We start from the raw sequence: 19867 nt of genomic DNA, 5'->3' as shown, positions 1-19867 counted from the left end.
AGTTAATGTTAATTTCACACTTTCATATGAAATTTTCTCATCCGAATACAGCATTAATTTTTTCTCTACTTTTTTCTTACTACCATCAATGGCCATCATTTATTATTGAGTTAATTTTACTTTTCCACAATTATATTTATTAGTTATTTTATTTTGGTACATTATATTTTGAAATGTATCATTTTGATCTCATTTTCTAATTTTCATTAGAAATATTAATATTTTGTTAATTTTTAAATTTAAAATGATTTAACGATATTTTTGATCTATTATGTTTCGCAATTGTTTCGCTTTGGTACATTATGTATTAAAAGTTTCATTCTTGTCCTTTATGTTTTCAAAATGTTTGATTTATTTTTTCAATTTTTTTTTAGAAACATTATTGTTTTAAATTTTAAAATAGTTAAGTTAACATAGTAGTGGCTAAAAACAGTCTCTATTTTTTATATTTGGAAAATTAAAAATCACTAGGTAAATGAAGAAAAGATGAATTTGAAACTACAAACAACAACAATCTTTACCCTCATATTATTATCATTATTCAATTTAATAATTTAATAACAATAATTTCATTTACCAATTATTATCAATCACAATGACAAAAGATGTTTTCTCCTTCCATCTCTACCTCTCACCGTTGTCCCGAAAAGATTGTTGTCCTGTCCCGACTTCCGTCTACATCACAACCTCCCTATACGACAACACATCATCGCCTCTCTTTGCATTGCTGGTCTTCGTTCGACCAGGTTGTAGATGCCAAATGAAAAATCCTCTCCTTGTCTAACCCAACCATGTTTTACTTGCAGACCTCACAAAAAACCACATTGTGATTTTCTCATTCATATCTAGATTAATTGGCGAGTTAGGATCATTTTTTTGTCTTTCCTTAAAAAAGAGAACTCTTGCTCTGAACTCTCATGCTTCTTCTATTTTTAATAGTATAGTTGTATGAAATGTTTTAATTTTTTAATGAGGAGTATAATTTTTTTTGTGTGATTCCAGTAAAATTATGTGTTGACGTCGTTCAATCTGTGTGGTGTTGTATTTTTTTACCTTTTCATATAGAAGTTGACGATAATTTTTTTGTTCTTAAAAAATAAAATAAAAATAATAATAGTTTTGAGTGGTCACCATATAAAATTAATTATTTTAAAAAACTTAAATGTCACTTTTGGTTTGATATATTTCACTTTGATATGTTAAATTTTAAAAGTTTATCCTTTATATTGTTAAAATGTATCATTTTAATCCTTTTTAAAAATTTAAAGTTAACATAATACTAATGTTTTGAATAAAATTTTAAAAAAAATAATAAAAATAATATATTTCAAAAACATAAAAAATGAGAATGAAACTCTTAAAATTTAACATATCAAAATATATTAATTACGAAACATGATGAATCAAAAGGAACATTAATATTTTTTATTTAATTTTTAAAGTAGTGACTCTTCTATCTTTGGTAAAATATTCATGGATCGATTTTTTTTTTTGTTTGTAATGAAAAATCATCCATGAACTTTCATCATCTTTTTTACTCCGCCATATCAAAATCAATGTTACAGGCACAAAACAAGACAAACTTTTCCAATTAACCTTTACTTCTTGAATAAAGAACCGAATTTCCTTATAGAACACGGTAGAAATCGCTTCAAAATGTTTTTCCCCAAACTCTACACATTGAACATGACTGTTAAATCAATAAAGTAACTGGGTAAACATTAATCATATGTACTTACAAAAGGAAAATTAAGCTGGTTATGATGTTTGTTACAGCACTAGAGAGAACCACCTAACAAAATTAACTATAGAAATTAAACTACCCTGAACTGAAGATCCTATTCCTAGGTTATGACAAGTTGGGAGCTGCCAGTTTATGACCTTACTAGGAAGTATGAAGAATTCTTTCTTCAGAATATCTTATTGTTCTTCCATATTTCTTCAAAGGGGTTCTTCCACAACATTAGAGATAAGAAAAAGAATAATGAATGTTTAATAGCCAACATTTGTAACCATTAGTAGCAGCATAAAAAGTCAGTAGTTTCTCATGATTATGGTATGCCGGCCAAAAGTTCTCGAGACCCTGCTAGGTGTCCTGGTACACGTTGTCTTATCTCTTCAAAAGCACACATTGTTTCTGAGTCCAAACCTCCAGTAAACTACATAAATAAGTGACAGCTCAATAAATGATGAGATTAGTGCATATAGTTTATCTACCTAAAAAAACAAGCTATCATGCTTCGTCATGCAAACAATTCACTAATTTGTAAAAGCTATTTGAAAACATTTGAATTGTAAACATTTGTGAAAGTAACTATTATTTCATGCAATGAGAATAGTCTTTTGATAACATGTAAACAAACTTGTTCACAGGCATCATGAATGTTCATAATCACTGTAGTAAGTTGGCAATCTTAATTTTTTAAAGCATGAAACAGCAATCTGGTTTCAGGAACAGGAATAGTTTTTTTTTATTGCATCAATTTATGATTTGTTCTAGAGACAAATTTCTGAACCTTTACAAGTTACAGATTTGCAGCCTCAAAATTTCGGGAAAATCAAAACTAATGACAAAAGAATCTGCAGAGTGGTAAAAAAAAAAAACCTGATGAGCCCTATATGCAAAATGCATGCCCTGAAGCAGAAGAGAATCTTGAATGGATTCTCTGTCTGAATTCCGAATGGATTCAAGCTCCATTGTCACTCTTTTCATGTATGTCTTGACCAGAGTCATGGAAGCCTGCTTTATCTGCATAGATGGTTTGTTACTCATCAACACAAATTTTACAATGTAAATTTAGCATGTCTATACTTTCCTATCAATTCACAAAGATAACAAGGGAAGATAAAAATTCTTGAGAGAAGAAACAAGCATGCTTATCTAAATTTTTTACAGTTGTCTTATATAAATACAGACAACTGTAATCAATGACAATGTAACATTCATGTTTGAATATGAAACTGCCTTTCTATTTGTAAAGAGGAAGTCATATAATATGCCACAACAAACAAAATGGATAGCCACATCAACTTCTAAATCGTGAAGGAAACAGACTCTAGAGTAACACATCCTTCACAAAATGCATCATCCACCCAACTATACCTTATACAAAGCAGTTCACATCAAGAGTTATATAGAGAGACTAGCTTAAACAATCACTATATCATTCAAATAAAATTTGAACGTTGAACATTGTTCTCATTTCAGACCTATATACTATGTTTATTCAATGTTCCCATTTCAAAGTAAAAGCATAAAAAATGATACCTCGCTCATTATTCCAGAATCAAGCATCCATGCAGTTGGAATGTTGTACATTTGATATGAATGTGTGACTGAACTTCGTAGCTTGATTAGCCTTTGTATGCTCCGCTCAGACCTATCACAATGAGATGAAATGAGGGACAGAGTAAGCATGCAATATCAGTAATTATTAAATAAGAACATTATCTAGATAGATATATTTGACTTGTCTAATAGGCTGGCCATCTTTTTTAAGGCAGCTCCACATGGAATGTCAGGGTCATCCTTGTAGGAGGAAATCTCTTGTTCTAGCATTTTAAGCTCATGATACTCAACTGCAGCCTCTCTCATTGCATCAGCTTTCTTCTCAGGCCACTTAAAAGGCTTCAAGACGGCACGCTCATCAGCCTGCAAAATGCAAGATACAGAGCTACTAAGAAACCAGTTATTGTTTATGTTGTACCACCTGATCATGACATTACATAACACTTGCATACTTTTAAGAATCTTGTAGCTATGTCTCATTCACTGATGAAACTTCATTAGATGTGCACTATTAAACTAAACATTTGTATTCAATATCTTATGCAGTTCTGCACAACCACCTTTCCTTGTAGGGCTTAGATCATTTATGAAGGTTAAACTAAATGTACTAGTAAAACTCAATGAACAAGAAAGTATGGATAGATAATTACATATTTTTGTCTTGGGAACTGGAAGGGGGGTAACATTAAATGTTAAATCAATGGGCCTATCTTTCAGTGTCCAGATTAAAAAAAAAGTATTGCTTCCATTTCCTGTTGTATGTCACTTTTGAAGAAAAAAATTATTTCTATTTATCTGTCATTTTGTCATGAATTATTATTTTCTCCAATATACCCTTATCAAAAGAGAGAAATAACAGTTTATAAACTATCAAAGTAACAAATAAGAAAGATACAAGAAAATTACAAATAAATTTAAAAACAATGAGGAGATTAATTACTTTTCTTAACCTATACGCTATATGTTATAAGTGGAATAAAATTTTATATCTTAAATGATAAAAAAATTAATACATATTAGCTGCTCAAATGGTAGTCATTGGTCTGCCAGCTATATAACTTTGTTAGAAACATACCAATGATGATAATTTGACATCAAGCCAATCAACAAACTTTAGGACCTCTTCAATATCCGTGAAGGCTGCATCTACTACTTTTCTTATAAGGTCATTAATGAATTCTCCTTTTGTTTCAATGTCTGCCCTTATCTGGAAAGGATGGTCAGTTGTTACCATCTCATTAATTAGAAGTACATATTTTAAAATTGAAAACACATTGAATGCAAAACTTACTGCTAAAAGATGAGCTGAACGGTTCTGAATTTCTCCAACAATGCTACTGTGTGCACTAATAACTACTGGTCTCTGATGATTCACTGATCCTTTTGAGTCTATCTTCCAATCCTTATTCTTTAAGGAGTGAAATAGTTCAACAATTGCAGGGGACTTTTGGGAATTGGCTAATCTTGCCAAAGGCCGAGTCGGAATTGGCGGTGGTGGAGGTGGCTGCAGGCATGTGTTGGATGGAGATTTTCTTCCTACACTAGTAACTGGTGGCGGTGGCTGCAGGCATGTATTGGGTGGAGATTTTCTTCCTATACTTGTAGTTTCAGGAATGGCATAACTTGGTGTTGGAGCTGAGATTGATGCTTTAGCAAAAATTATTTCAGGAGTACCTTCCTTTTTCACTCTAGACCGTTCCAATTTTTCAGCAATGAGTTTCTGTATATCTTTAAATTTGGGACTCTGGTGTTCTCCAATTGGCCCCTTCTTCATCCAAGAAAAAAAATAATCAGATTCATTTCCAAGCACAGTTGGTGACAAATAAATTTTTATGCATAAAACAGATATTTGATCTCATTTTTGTACCACTGTATAAGCTAAGACTAAGTAGTTAACAAGGGAAATCCAATCAAAAAGTGATTGATGTCTCTAATAAATGAATTAACCACACTTGGAATTATAAACAGAATAAGAAAACAAGACGTAATTGGAAATTTTTAAGGGCATTCAAAGTTCAAACACATTTCATGTTATCTGAGGCAAAACATGACAGACACATTAAAATTCTCACCTTTCCATTGTTGCCAATGTCAACAGTTGATATCTTAGCTTCAGCAGCAGCAAGATTCTGAGTGAGCTTTGTGTTCCGAGACTCAAGCTCCACATTCAAGCTCTTAACTCTATCCAATTCCTCCCTCAATGCAAGCACCTCAGATTGCAAACTCTTGATCAAATTCTCACTCACCTCTAGCTTCTCCTGCAACTCCTTCTTCTTCTTCCCATCAGGATCATCGTCTTCATTCTTTTGCAGATCAAAATCCCCAACCCTCCGCCGTGGCCTAGCAACAACAACAACCTTAGCCTCTTCATTCAACTTAGGCTTGTTCACCACAACACCCCTTTTGGCCCTTGAAACGTTCTTCAAGTCTGGAGGCACTGATTTAGCTCTGGTTGATGAAATGGATTCCCTATTTACAATCTCTGGCGGTGACTTCGGAGCCTTAGAAGAAGCTCTGAGGCGTGGTGGTGGTGGTGGTGGAGGACTCTGCAGGGACTTGTCACCTTGCATCTTCGACGCATTTCTTGCAGTGGTTGGTGAAGAAGGCGTTTTTTGCTTCATGACTCAAAAGGGTCTCTGAGAGATGAGAAAAAGAAATCAGAAGAGTGACATAAGAGAAGAGAATGAAGAAAACTACGAGTGTGCGTGTGGAGATCCTTTTGTATTTGTTTGTGAAGTGTGAAATGAAACGGTGTTTGTAGCAGGAAACTGCCACGAAGTGTTTAATGACAGAAAACTTTATGAGACACCCGTGTGAGTGAGTGAGAGTGCCACCTCGTGACAGAACAGAACAGGTTCGCCATAGATAGATCACTCTTTAAGTTTCAACTACAAATTGACCATCATCTTCATGAATTAGTATCTTCTTTCTTTCTTCACTCTTAGAGAACGTGACACAAAGACAAAGTGAATCCAGACACATCACCCATAATGTATGGTTACATGCTGCCACGCCAGAAAACTTCAATCTTTTTATCTGGGTGTGTTTGAATGAAAAAAAATTTTGAAAAATTTTAAATTTTAAGAATTTTAAATATTAATTAAAATTTTTTTATTTTTAAAATTTTATGTTTGGATAAAAAAAATTAAAATATATATATATATATATATATATATATATATTAATTTTATTTCTTACATTATAAAGTGAGAGAAAGTCAGTACTTTTGTTTTATTACGTGTCTTGTATGTAAGGCAACAGGTAGCATGTGTAACGAAGGTCCAGCCGCTATACAATGCACACAAGCATTCAAATATTATTATATGAATATACATAATAAGGATAATATCATCGTGTTCGAGAGAGAAACCAATATTTTTTTTTTCAAAATAAAGACTTATCATAATATATATCATGGGGCAATTTGATCAGGATCGTCTTAACTAAAAGATATAAATTCTACTTTTCAGAAGAAAAAGAAAACAAAAGTCGTATTGCTACTATTCATTTTTTACTTATCTTTCCCTCTTGCAGTTTTTCCCCTTGCGTCTTAAATTGCTCATATTTCTCCAGTGAGAGATTCTTGTAGCCCGTGTTTATGTGCAAGGAACAATACTGTTAATTCTTTCAAATATGAAGTTGTTTTCTAGGGTGAAATTTTTAGTGGTGTCACGTTTCAAAGGGCAACAGATGACCTTCCAAGATAGATTGGGTTGGTGAATTTTCAATGGCAGGTTACAATCAAACCAAGTATATTATGGCTTTTTGTTTTGCATTGAACAAGTATAAACAACCTCATTGACTGCTGCGAAAAATGGGATTCAAGCATAAGCAATGCTATCCCAAATAATTTCATCTCTTAAGACATGTTTAAGAGTTAAGTTTTGAAAAGAAGAGAAGGGATAACATTTTTCTTTTATTTTTAATAAGTAATTTTAATTTAATATATTTAAAATAAATAAAATAATATATTCTCATTAACTTAATGTCTTTTCATATTTAGTTATTTTATAGATATTATATATCTCTTCCATGGACTGCATTCTTAAAAAAGGATGTCAAAATTCAAGTGTGACAATTTGAATTGAGAATTAGTTTTATAATCAAATCATAAAATATAAGATTGTAAAGATACCTTCGGTCTGACTTGAAAACTAATTAAATATTGTAATTATTGTGATTAAAAAGAATATTATTGTCAAACGTAGGCTTAAGCAAAAAGCCAGATTCATTTGATGTGGAATAAAATACTATATAGGAAAAAAAAGAAGGCATTGATGGCGACAGAATGTCTCTTGTAAGGGTAGAAATGAAATGGTGTATGGATCCCTATGTTTTTAAGTGTCAAAATCAAATTTTTAGAGATCGGCTTCTGTCGTATTCTTTTCCTTATCCTCAACGGGTAATGGACCACAGATTGAAGCCTAATCAAGCTAGGGAATCAAAGCTGAAAAATATATTAAGATATTTATTGCTGCAATTAAAGCAGAAATTGACTTACGCTACTCTATTTTGGTACACATAGTTAGCGGGAAAAATTTATAAAATTGGGATGATTTTTTAAAAAAAATTACAGAAAAATAGATAGATTTTGAAAATATTAAGGATTTGAATAAGTAGTATTTTAAAACACAACTTTTGAAGATCCTAATTTTTTTTAAATAGCGAAGTCGTATTTTATCATAATTTCAATATTTTTTTATAAAAAAAATTATAATTCTAAAGTCATGTTTTAAAATATGATTTTTTTTATAAGAAGTCTTACTCATATCTTGTAATTTTTTAAAAAAACTTACCCCAATTTTGTATATTTGCTAGCGGCCGGTGTATATATGCATGCAAGTTGGATAAAAATAATACTAATGTGATAAAAGGGAGGGTAGTGTGCATCCCAAAACTTTCTTTATGATCCATTAAGAAAGATATGCAGAGGAAGCAAATCAATCCAAAAAGCAGCTACACAAAACCAAGAAATGCCTAGAATCAAGTATTTTTTGAAGTGTAACACTTTGTAAAGGAAATTCATTCACAAAAATAACCGTCACAAATTTCCACAGTCCCAAAATAATAATAACAATAACTTTTTTTTTACAGTAATAAAATTAAAACTTAAAATTTGATATAAACTATTCAAATTTTTATCATTAGACCAAGTTTAACTAACGGGTTAATAATTATATATATTTGATGAGTTATGATATAGTCTCTTCATTAAAAAAATTTATGGAGTAAGAGGGTTTAATTTTATTTTTACCAAATTAGTAATTACTAAATAAATAAGAGAAAAAATTTACTTAATTAGAGAAATAAAAGACATATTTAGAAGTTACAAAATATTCTTTTATAAAATTTAAAATATTAATTACATTTCTTAACTATGTAGTAAATAAGAACATCATATATAATTTACTTATAAAATTCAAAATATTAATAAAGTGTTTTATTAATCATGTATATTAAATTTTTAAATCATGAAATTTTGTCTATTTGATTTATTTTATGAGAATTTAATTTAAATCTAATGATTAAAATAATAAATTCTACTATTTGTAATGTTTTTTAAACTGTGCAATTTTATAGAATTTGGTACCGCATGTTAATTAATCATATCCCATAAAAAGTGCACTAATATAATTATGTATGTTAAAATTTATTTATTTTCAAGCCTCTCTTATACTTGTTTTTTTAATTCTTAAATATGTGTTAGATAATATTTTTTTTATCAAAGGGGATCAAAATGATTAGATAATGTAATTCTAACATTTACAATATAGTTTTTTCTTTTCGTGCATGTTGCTTATGTATAATTACTTTTAAAAGAAAAAGACAATCAAGGAACCTCAATATTTAATTTGCATAGGTTTCATGAGCAATAGACTTCAATTCCTTACTTAAGGCTCTAAAAGAGGGGGGAAATACTCTTTTCACAAAAAGGCTCATTAGATTAACATAGAACAAATATTGGGATAATTAAACATATAGTTGAAAAATAAACAAATGTAATTTAATTGGTTGAATAAGATGTGTGTGAATTAGTGAGTATTATAAACTCATTTGTTGAGTAGGGTGTGTCATATGTAAGAGCATAATAATGTTGGATCACTTAATAATTTCTTCAAAGAAAGGAAGTAATTAATAACAGAAATTACCTTAACAAATGATCCCTACTTACAAAGTTAGGTATGCATGATGAATGTGAAGGTGCAAATCAATATTGGTTAAAATAGTGAGAAATTCATGTAAGTTATGTATCTGAAATGAATGTTACAAATCACAATATTGGCCTATCAATTCGTGCACCAAGTTTGAGTAATTTTTCAAATTTGTAACAGATAGGGATAGGGATGGGGATCCCTTAGAATGTTTGTCAAGCTAAAATATCTATGCCAAAGATGGTGTCATAAAATTTTAGAGCCAAAAATAGTAAAAAGGGGGAATCCGATAAATCTGAATGAATCATGTTTGAACTATCCACATGTGGACAATACATGAAAGTAAGAGAGAAATGAATAACAGCAGCTGTTGTAACAACTAGATTTTACACATACTACTCAATACTCAAGTCTCAGTTCAATGCAGTTCCTTTATACCACATATTGCTCAATGGAAATGCAAACAACATCTTTATTGAATAACATGTTTATCTCGTTCTGACTTCTGAAATATATGATCATATGATATGAGGATCACCTTGACCTCATCTCTTTGTTAATTAAAGTCCCCCTTTAGTATAGTATGTATTCATGTATAATTCTCACTAGTTTTAGATGCTCACGAATATTTATCCTCGCTAAACCCAATTTAAGGATAAGTTTTAAAAATGCTTCCAATTAATGCCAATGTCATCTCTTGATAAGTTTACTTTGGAAGTTTTCAAGGGTTAAACACAACTATTTTTTCGCTTATAAGAGTAATTTAGTAAATATGTATAGTTTTAGTTATGAAGAGCATTTGATTTCACTCTTTAAGAGGGGTCAACATAAACTAGTAAACTAACCAAATCAAGTATATATCACAAACAATTAAATCATAAAGATGTTAAAATTTAATTAAGAAAAAAGTAATTTAACAAAATACCCGCCAGAAAACTTCACAGTAATATTACAGTCTTCAAACCTTTTCCAACCACTTACAACTAAATCTCCTTCATGTCATCATCTAAAAAGAAATGTGAAGATAAATTAGTTGAATGTAGAAACTCGATAATCGTATGCATAGCTATGACTTAAACGGTGTCTAATGAATGATTCTCACACATGCACAAACAGAAAAACTAAGCTCGAGAAAGGCACTTAGTTCCACCATTCACTAATGAGTGGGGGAGGGTGCTAGCTAGCTTGTCTTATATGTACGTTTCTTTGTGGAAGTTGATCTTGATAATGAGAAAGAGATGGAAATGTAAAAAGCAAGAAAGGCTATAGGGGGAGAAAAGGGTGGTAAGGGGTTGAGTATATAAGTACTAGGTGATATTCCCTTTGATGGAATACTTAAAATCTATAAGAGAAGTTTTACTAGTTTGTTGTCACTTTACATCAAATAAAGTGTCATTTGTTAATGTGGTTGTGATTTAAGTAATACAAATATAACTTTTTTTAATCTTTGAAATCCCTTGTCTTTTTTGCAATTTGGCTCTTAAAAACAGGTGCTTAAATTCCATCCCATTTTGCAATTGAGGTTTGAACTCAAAATTAACCATTTTTTCTGGTTGGTACGTCGGCCTAATTAGAAGTATCTTGTTGTTAATTTCTTAACAAACTTTTGAGTATATCCCTTTTGTTACAATTTTTCTTTGTCTCTTTCCAACACAGCTAATTAGCTGAATAATATAATTACATTTCAAGTTTCAACTCGTTCATCTTTGATGGCCGTTGTGAGAGTATAATAGCCAAAACTACTTATGCCATCATTACTATAATGTTTGTACTTGTAGTGTATGTCTTGTTGGAAGCTTGCAATGTTGGCAACGGAGTTTTCACGCCGCAGTTGGAGACAACGAGTTTCTCCGGTCTGACGACGGCGTTGCAGTGAGGAGTCTGGAGCTCACACCTGCAGGTAAAAGTCTGGTTGCTCTGGCTCCGGCGATGAACCTCTTCGTCCATGCGAGCGAATCTGTTCTCCATCGTCAGTTTCCACTCCAAATTCTCGCGCGCGCTGTCCAATTCTTCATTCACGATCTCGTGTAGCCGCTCCTTGCACATAGTCGCAACCTTGGAAACGAAAACGATACAACTTCTCTAAGTCGCAGGCCCTCGACGGCGGACTTGGAGACCGGTGGGGTGCCGTAACGGTTAGGATTGTTCTCGGCGAGGTGCTCCTCGAGACCCGCCCCGAAGAAGTAGTCGCCGTGGGTGACGCCGGGGAAGCGGAAGGCTCCGTCGGGGTCGCCGATTCTTAGGGCTTGGAAGTAGTTTGGGAGGAAGACTAGGGGGTTTGTGATGGAGGAAGGGATCTTTGCAAGAGAAAGAGGGAAGTGGAGAGGAGGGAAACGAGGAAGGAAAAGAAGACAAATTCAATTTTTTAAATAATATAAAAAATTTGTTGATGGTTAGTAATAGATGTTGATGACATATGATATTTTCATTGTGAACCTCATTACTTCACACTAACCGTAATAACTAAAGTAAAATATAACAAAATGTGGAGCACTTAGATAAAAAATAATTTTAAGTAGTAAAATAAAAATAGTTTATTTTTTTATATATAAAAAATATATTTAAGTCCAAAAAAAGTGTTTGTATTTTTTCACTTTCTAAAATTTAGCATAAATTTGAGTTAAATGTGATAAAAGTATCTGTATTTTTTTTCATATGGATGAATCTGATGCTCAATTTTATAACTATTTAGATTTAGTTTCTTCGAATTTATCGTGTCTTTTAAAATTAGAAGGTACTAAATTTATATGTTTTTTAAAGTTTAAGGAATTAAATTCATTAATATGAAAGAAAAAGAACTTTAACCACTTTTGACTGGAAGTAGGAAAACTAAAAATACACTTTTTCAATAATAAATCTAATAAAAAAGAGTTTTTGAGCGTAAGATGATTTATAGCTTTATTTGTTAGTGGGGGGATGAATGTTTACTATATTTTAAAATTAAAGTTTCGGAAGGATTTGTAAACCTTCTAAAATTTACTAAACTCTCTTTTAAAAATTTAATTCTAAAAGTGATTTGTAAATCATTTTTGGAAGTTTAAATCCAAATTTAATTTTGGAATTTAATTCAAGAGTCTAATTTGATATATTTTGAACTTAAATTTTCGGGAAAAAAGCATCCATGTCTTATTTAAATAATAATATTTTAAAATAATAAATAAGAAAAATAAAATGTAGTGTCATTAACAATAATAAAAAAGTAGTAGAAAAAACAACCTTACCCTAATTCTGTCTTACTGTATCTGTTAGTTAAGTTTGATCAAATCCAATAAGAGAAGAGGGCTCTAGGTCCAATCCATAACCAAAAAGTATATAACAAAGTAACTTGTACGTGAATGACTGAATGAGCAACGAATTTGAAACGGTGAAAGGTAAAGGCTATCTATCCCCCTCTTCAAGAGTTTATTTGAAAGGTAAGCAATTAAAATGTTCTTGATTTTTTTTTTTCGTAAGCAATAAAAATATTCTTGATTTAATCTAGAATGGAGTTATTTAATCCAAAATAAATGTACGCATATTTGTATATTTTAAACACAAGTTCACTTTAGAGGAAGTTTTTGCGAACAGATATTAGAGTTGTTTCTTTAGATAAAGGCGAATGGGAACAGAGACATGCCATTGGATGCTGCTGTGACTGTGAGTTCATCATAGGCAAGTGTTGGCTCAATTTCTCTGTCCTTTAGCATATTACCATATCAATGTTACATGTTAAGCTCATAATCTCCAATTAAAATAGGTTTTAACCTGAGACTCATCAAAGATGGGTAATCAAGTCTTTAGAAAATTACATTACTCAGAAAATAGAAAGGAAATCTTAAATAGAAAATGATAAACCATCAGATAATAGGTGCAACTAAGCTATAATGGGTCTAAGATGAAACAAGATTTGTGTGCAAGCCTACTAATGAAGCATAGATACCACCCTTGTTAAGCAAAGTGTCATGTTTTCCTTGCTCAGCAATGACTCCATTTTGAACAACTGCTATCGAATCTGCATCCTTTATGGTGGATAACCTGTGAGCCACCACAATTGTGGTTCGGTCCACCATCACTTGGTCTAGTGCATCCTGAACCACTCTTTCAGACTCAACATCAAGTGCACTTGTGGCTTCATCTAGCAGTAATATTTTTGGATTCTTCACTATGGCTCTTGCAATTGCCACCCGCTGCTTCTGCCCTCCAGATAGTTGAATCCCTCTCTCCCCTACTATGGTGTCATAACCCTGCGTGTGTTGTTTGTCTATGATTCAGAACCTTATTCATATGGTGTTTAGAATTACACTGCTAGTTACTCAAAATTTTGGCATAAAATTTTTGTTGCACAAGTTTTAGGAACAGATTCAGTTCATTGAATAGTGTGTAGGTTACCTGCTGCAAACTGCTAATGAACGTGTGGGCATTTGCCAGTTCAGTTGCAGCTATAATTTCAGCTTCTGTTGCATCACCTCCTTTTCCATATGCAATGTTGGTTCTGATGGTATCATTAAACAGCACAGGCTCCTGGCTTACCAGACCCATCTGCTGCCTAAACCATTTAAGTTGTAGCTTTTGGATTTCTGTTCCATCCAGTGTAATCTGACCTGAATCTGGCTCATAAAATCTTTGCAGCAATGAGATTACTGTTGACTTTCCACTTCCACTTTCGCCTGCTAGAGCAACTGTCTGATTTTCATCAGGAAAATCAAACTATTAGATTCTCTGTTAAGAAAGACCTAGATGGGTTGTTTCAAAGAATCATGTATTCCTATAAGAATTATGCATCAAAACAAACCAGTGTATCAGTTGGTGTTACCTCCCCTGCATGAATGGTCAAGGAAAGATCTCTGAATAGAAGAACATTAGGCCTGGTTGGATACTTGAAAGTGACATGGTGGAACTCAATTTCTCCCTTCACTTCTTGCAATGTCATTCCGCACTCATCACTGGGATCTATTCTTGATTTCTGGTCAAGAATAGCAAATATAGAAGTAACAGAACTTTTTGCTTTGCTTGCACCTGGGGCCATGAAGCCAGATTGTGAAATTGCTATAGCTGCCATTGTGAGAGTGAAAAACACCTGGAAAATTAGAAAATGAATTGTTAAATGCTTGAAGAATGTGATGAGCATTGCTCTTAAATTATTTATGTTGTTTTATTTAAAAGAAAAAAGAAAAAGAAAACACTTTTTTGTTTGTTTGAGATATTAGCTTATTCTTTGTCAGCGACAATTTGAGATAAATAGAAAAGATGTAAATCTGAAATGGTGACAAGGATAGGACAAAATTACACGGAAAACATCTGAGATTGATGTTTTGCCATTCTCAACAAGTCGGGCTCCAGCATAAAAACTGCATGAATTAACCGAGAACACCAAGAAGAGTGATAACCCAAAACTTGTTCCGCTGACTATACCTTGCCATATACCTGTCTTGATGGGTCCTAAACATTTCTTCTGGTATAAGTTCATTACCTTCTCTTCAGCACAAAAAGCGGCAATTGTTCTGATATTCCCTACTGCGTCATTCGCTACTTGACTTGCTTCCTCATATAGTTTCTGTGCAACATATAGATCACAGTAAACATTGGTCAAATGGATAATAGTACTAATTAAACAGAGACGAAATACTTTCCCTACTGCATCATTCCCATCCCTTCCATTTTCTATACAGATTATTTGTTTTCCATTTCCATACAGATTAATTGATACAAATTGATCCGATTACTTCCATTTAGGTTACATTTAGATCCAAAGTTTCCTGCCACCCTTTTCCCACTATGTCTGAAATTTCATATTTTCACATATTTATATTTTCATACAAGTAGTTGTTGTTTGATGTGAGTTATTTACAAACCTTTGCATCAGTGACAAATCCTTGCATGGATCCCATTTGCACTTGTCCATTTACTAATAATAGAGGTAGCAAAACAAGAATGATGAGAGAAAGCTGCCAGTTTGCCTCAAAGGCGATTACCAAGGCTATGATTACTGTAGCAACATCTTGAACCATCAAACCGAGTGCATCCCCAACAAAAGTTCGAATAGAAGCCACATCAAGTGACAGCCTTGCTCCAAGTATTCCACTTGAATTCCCAGCTTTGTCAAACCAGCCTACTTCCATGTGAATAATTTTCTTGAAACACATCAGCCCGATCCTTTTTATCAACTTAGAACCAGCTACAGCAAAAAAGTATGACCTTATTGGATGAAATATGGTGCCAGCTACACCAAGGGCAATAAACATTAATGCCCAAAACTTTGAGACTTTACGGAGTTCATCTGCAGGCTCAAGGAAAGTATTTATCATGTTGGAGATAAGAAACCCCATAAGGGGTAGTATTGCCCCAGTTACTATGGCAGCTAGAGTCCCTAGGACTAACTCTGGGATTTCAGGCTTGTTAAGATAAACAAGGTGAAGGAATGAGACTTCGGGAGGTGAATGTGATACTACTGGAGGAAGAACTTCAGGTCCTTCTTCTGATGTTTTCAAGAGATCAAGTGTAGTAGGCATAGCATTTGATATTCTGAATGAGTCATGACTGCTGTTTCCTGTTCCAGATGATCCCAAGCTTAAAGATTGAGGGAAAGGAAACCACTGGCTTGATTGTCGTTCAGAATCTACAGAGTTTTCTACCCTGCCGGAGTCATCTGTACCATCTAACTGCTTGTTAATTTCTTGCAATCTAATGAGCTGGCTATAAGCTCCATCTGGATCTTTAATGAGCTCCGCATGTGTACCTAATCAGTTGAAAGAGATAAGAATACAATAATGCTTATGTGAAGGAAAAATGATGGCTTGTCTGAGTGTGTAAGAGAGAAAAACTTCAAAGCAAATTGCCATAATTGGTTTCATTTATTTGGCAGCATAAAATATGTACCATTTTCTACTACTCTTCCTTGATGAATAACAGATATGGTATCAGCATTCCTTATTGTGTTTAGGCGGTGTGCTACAATGATCGTTGTTCGGTTTATCATAACTTTGTCTAGTGTCTCTTGCACCACTCTCTCAGACTCAGCGTCAAGGGCACTTGTAGCTTCATCAAGGAGCAGAACTCTTGGATCTTTCAGAATTGCCCTTGCTATGGCAATTCTTTGCTTTTGACCCCCAGAGAGCTGTGTACCATGCTCACCAGCAACTGTGTCAAGTCCCTAAAATCATAATTTTACAAAACTAATGAGGTAATAAATATATAAAGTAGTCTTCATATTGTGAAATTTCAAATTAATATTGTTGCAAAGGCAACATTGCAAATTTCAAAATATGAAAGTGCGAGCTCACATGTGGAAATTTATCTATGAATTTAGCTGCATTAGCAAGTTCAGTGGCGGCTCTGATTTCTTCATCTGTTGCCCCATCCTTACCATAGGCAATATTTTCTTTAATGCTACAATGGAAGAGAACCGGTTCCTGGCTGACAAGGCCTATTTTCTGTCTGATCCATTTCAACTGTAATTCTCTGAGGTTGATACCATCAATAAGAACTTCACCAGCTTGTGGATCATAAAATCTCTCAATCAAACTAATAACTGTTGATTTCCCACTCCCACTTTTCCCAACCAAAGCTGCATTAGTACCACTTGATATTGAAATAGAAAATCCATTGAATATCAATGCATCTGGTCTTGAAGGATAACTAAAGCAAACCTCCCTAAGTTCTATATCTCCAGAAATATCATCTTTCTGTTGACCAGCAGTGTCGTAAGCATCAATATCTGGATGCCTATTTATTGTTTCAAATATTTTAAAGGCGGCAGCTTGTCCTGCAGCAAATGCTGTTAAATTTGTAGAAACCTGCCCCAAAGACCTGGAAAATAAAATTAAAATGGAAATGCGTGTCAAATTTTCCTGCCAAGCTTGGGAGAAAGGTTGTAAGATATGATTGATGAATCCCAAAAATAGTTGTTAAAGCAGAAACTAACTTACATGGAGGCATAAAATAGTGCCAGAAATATACTCATGACTTGACCTGGTGTATAGCCTTTCTCTAGTACCATCTTTGCTCCAAACCATAAAGCCAATGCAAAACTACTGGTAATAAAAAAACGGATTGACCCCAGGCCTAAACCAGCAGCCACTCCATCTTGCACTGCAGTCCTGTAAGCTTTTGTTAAGGATTGATTGTATTGAGCTATAGCTTGATTCTCGCCTGTAAATGATGCAACCTGCATTGGAAGAATGTGTATCTTTTATATGCTACTCTGTTGCAACATGTAAAAGAACAAGACTGATAAGTTTCATTATGAAGATTGGCATACAGTTCGAATTGAACCAATTGCACACGCTGCTACAGTTGCTGCTTCAGAATAAGCTGCTTGTCCACGGGATGCCAACTTTGCAAAAGCAATGCTCATTATGGAGCCGGAGAGGACAAGAGGTGGAATACAAGATAGAAGGACAAGGGTTAGAAACCAACCCTTGATGAATGCTATGACTAAACCTCCTAAAAAACATGCTACACACTGTATGAATTTTCCTACCTGGTATTATCACACAAAGGAGAAAGAAAAATTTGTTTTTATTTTATGGTAGATGAAATAGTGATGATTTGGTACTTGTAGCTGTAGCTTTCAATTAATACCTTCTCTCCCATGGCTTCTTGAATAAGAACTGTGTCACCTGACATCCTTTCAACAACCTCACCAGTATTGGTTTCCTTGTCAAAGTAGCTTATATCTTGTCTCAGAACTGCTTTGAGGTATAAGCCTCGAATTCTCGCTGCTTGTCTCTCCCCGGTGGATACCCAACAAGCCACCTCTGTAATGGTGCATAATAAAATATGAATAACTCCTCTTATTGTTATATAAGAATAAATTTTATTTCTAGTTGTACAGTATGCATAATGAGCAGAGAATTTGGCATGCTTACGTAGAAATGCTGCCAGAAAGGAAATTGCACCTAGTAGTGCGAACTTCAGAGACACCTGAGTATTGAACAAACCATTATGGGTTATGACAGAGAAATGAGGGGAATTTGAAATCCAAACTGTTCCTCTCAAACTTGAATGAATTCTTGTGCAATTAAGCTACTTCCATAACATTGTTGGACAGAAAATAGACAGTTGGAAATTGATAATTCAGAAATTTAGAAGAAAAAATACTTACAATTGTCTGTTTCAACAAAATATTAAACAATTGGTGGTGGATTACTATATAATTCATCTTCACCCACCCGTGCAAACGTTTTTACGTTTGGTCTAACAGACTGATAGTAAAATGATTCCATATTAGTTTTTTTACCTTCTGCCAAGCAACAACGAGGAAAAAAATAATAATTTAAAAGAATTCCATTTCACACTATTTTCATCGCTTCCCCACCCGGATAGCTTATTTTTTTACATCCCAATAGAATAACGATTCAGATGTCAGAGTGAAGGGATGCTAGTCATTTATTACCTGGGAAACTTCATGAACTACTTGTTTAGTGTTACCACTTCTTCTAAAAGCTTCAATTGCTTCTCCCATAACTATATTCGTTGAAGCCTTAGTCATTCCATTCCCAGCAGCACTTATTGTCCCAACAAACATCAATAGATAATCCCTTGAGTCTGCAAATGAAAAAAGTTTGTGAAATGGTAGTGTTTTGTTACTTTCCTCCTTCTTCATCATCTTGTTCTTCTTGAAATCTTGCTGTCTGGCCATTTCTTGGGTATTTTAAGGACTTTGAACTGGTGGATGACTAGTTGATTCTTGAAAACCTCTGTTGGTTACAACTTACATACCCCACTTGAAAGCAGCTGCTGAAAAAGGATCACTTGTTTGAGTTAGCAACTTCTATTTTTAGTATTTCCATCAAAAGTCACCCCCTGAAGTGACTTATGACTGTTTAGACGTCCAAAACTACAAAAAACAACTTAAATTGGAAATTGCATGGCTTAAACAAATTCAACAATAGATAGGAATGAAGATCGGAAAGTGAAAGAGAATAAAAAAATTTAGCAGCTAGTGAACCAGAACAGGAAAAGAGAGGAAACTAAGATGCAAGGTCCACCTGTAAAACCAACACGAGTGATCAATGCACATTCAAAATGCCCATGTTGTTGTTATTTTCTAAAAGAAGTAAAAGCCAGTAATGAACGCTTTTGCAAACCTGAGGTAGAAGTGTTTCCTTCCTGCCCTCTCAGAATGATATCAAACGATGAGAGAATGAAGGAAAAGCATAATGTTGATGGAAATATAAGTTTGGAAGTAGCTTAGTATTGCAAGGTAGCTTACATGGCTTAATTTTAAATCCAGATAAAGCAAATGAACAAAAACTGTGATAATTAGATGCCCATTACCGAAGCCAACAATTTTATTTATATAGTCTAAAACTTCGAATTGTATCGAAGAAGAACTGTTTGAAGTTTGAGCCATTAAAATTGTGTCAAAATACATGCACATGCATTAAAATCGTACGTGGGACCCACCTGATCTTAGATTCAGGTGTGAAATTGGAAGAAGGGAAAA

General features: G+C 33.3%; 2 protein-coding genes across 4 annotated transcripts; both read right to left on the bottom strand.

Moving 5' to 3' along the window:
* Nucleotides 1-1680: 1680 nt before the first annotated feature.
* On the bottom strand, nt 1681-6291 carry LOC114393596 (protein CHUP1, chloroplastic-like). Of its 2 annotated transcripts, none has more exons than XM_028354948.1 (8): nt 6124-6291; nt 5362-5925; nt 4581-5057; nt 4365-4496; nt 3471-3652; nt 3269-3380; nt 2606-2749; nt 1681-2159 (listed from the first exon to the last, which is right to left on the bottom strand). In XM_028354948.1, the coding sequence occupies exons 2-8, from the start codon at nt 5908-5910 to the stop codon at nt 2052-2054; spliced, it is 1704 nt and encodes a 567-aa protein (XP_028210749.1). In that variant the 5' UTR covers nt 5911-5925; nt 6124-6291; the 3' UTR covers nt 1681-2051. The 2 variants fall into 2 exon arrangements, with proteins under 2 accessions (XP_028210749.1, XP_028210750.1); XM_028354949.1 differs by having other exon boundaries at nt 4581-5054.
* Nucleotides 6292-13099: 6808 nt separating this feature from the next.
* Nucleotides 13100-19732, bottom strand: LOC114392246 (ABC transporter B family member 11-like). 2 transcript variants are annotated; one of them, XM_028353297.1, is made up of 13 exons: nt 19509-19732; nt 18815-19158; nt 18288-18342; nt 18001-18176; nt 17678-17899; nt 17346-17584; nt 16701-17226; nt 16297-16570; nt 15273-16156; nt 14708-14974; nt 14213-14497; nt 13810-14103; nt 13100-13664 (listed from the first exon to the last, which is right to left on the bottom strand). In XM_028353297.1, the coding sequence occupies exons 2-13, from the start codon at nt 19058-19060 to the stop codon at nt 13311-13313; spliced, it is 3822 nt and encodes a 1273-aa protein (XP_028209098.1). In that variant the 5' UTR covers nt 19061-19158; nt 19509-19732; the 3' UTR covers nt 13100-13310. The 2 variants fall into 2 exon arrangements, with proteins under 2 accessions (XP_028209098.1, XP_028209099.1); XM_028353298.1 differs by having other exon boundaries at nt 14234-14497; nt 19509-19730.
* Nucleotides 19733-19867: the final 135 nt, after the last annotated feature.

Source organism: Glycine soja, chromosome 17 (genome assembly GCF_004193775.1).
Source record: "Glycine soja cultivar W05 chromosome 17, ASM419377v2, whole genome shotgun sequence".
In the NCBI taxonomy this organism is placed as follows: Eukaryota; Viridiplantae; Streptophyta; class Magnoliopsida; order Fabales; family Fabaceae; genus Glycine; species Glycine soja.
The sequence above is the reverse complement of the archived record's forward strand: the minus strand, read 5'-3'. Positions and strand labels throughout refer to the sequence as shown.

Excerpts from the sequence above, each read along its gene's own strand:
- LOC114393596 (XM_028354948.1), bottom strand. The coding sequence starts at position 5,910 with ATGAAGCAAAAAACGCCTTCTTCACCAACCACTGCAAGAAATGCGTCG. Across the intron at positions 5,058-5,361 it reads ACATTGGCAACAATGGAAAG|AAGGGGCCAATTGGAGAACA; the intron begins GTGAGAATTTTA and ends TCTTGGATGAAG. Across the intron at positions 2,160-2,605 it reads TTGCATATAGGGCTCATCAG|TTTACTGGAGGTTTGGACTC; the intron begins GTTTTTTTTTTT and ends TTATTTATGTAG.
- LOC114392246 (XM_028353297.1), bottom strand. The coding sequence starts at position 19,060 with ATGGCCAGACAGCAAGATTTCAAGAAGAACAAGATGATGAAGAAGGAG. Across the intron at positions 17,585-17,677 it reads CAATTGGTTCAATTCGAACT|GTTGCATCATTTACAGGCGA; the intron begins GTATGCCAATCT and ends CTTCCAATGCAG. Across the intron at positions 16,571-16,700 it reads TCATAGATAAATTTCCACAT|GGACTTGACACAGTTGCTGG; the intron begins GTGAGCTCGCAC and ends TTATGATTTTAG.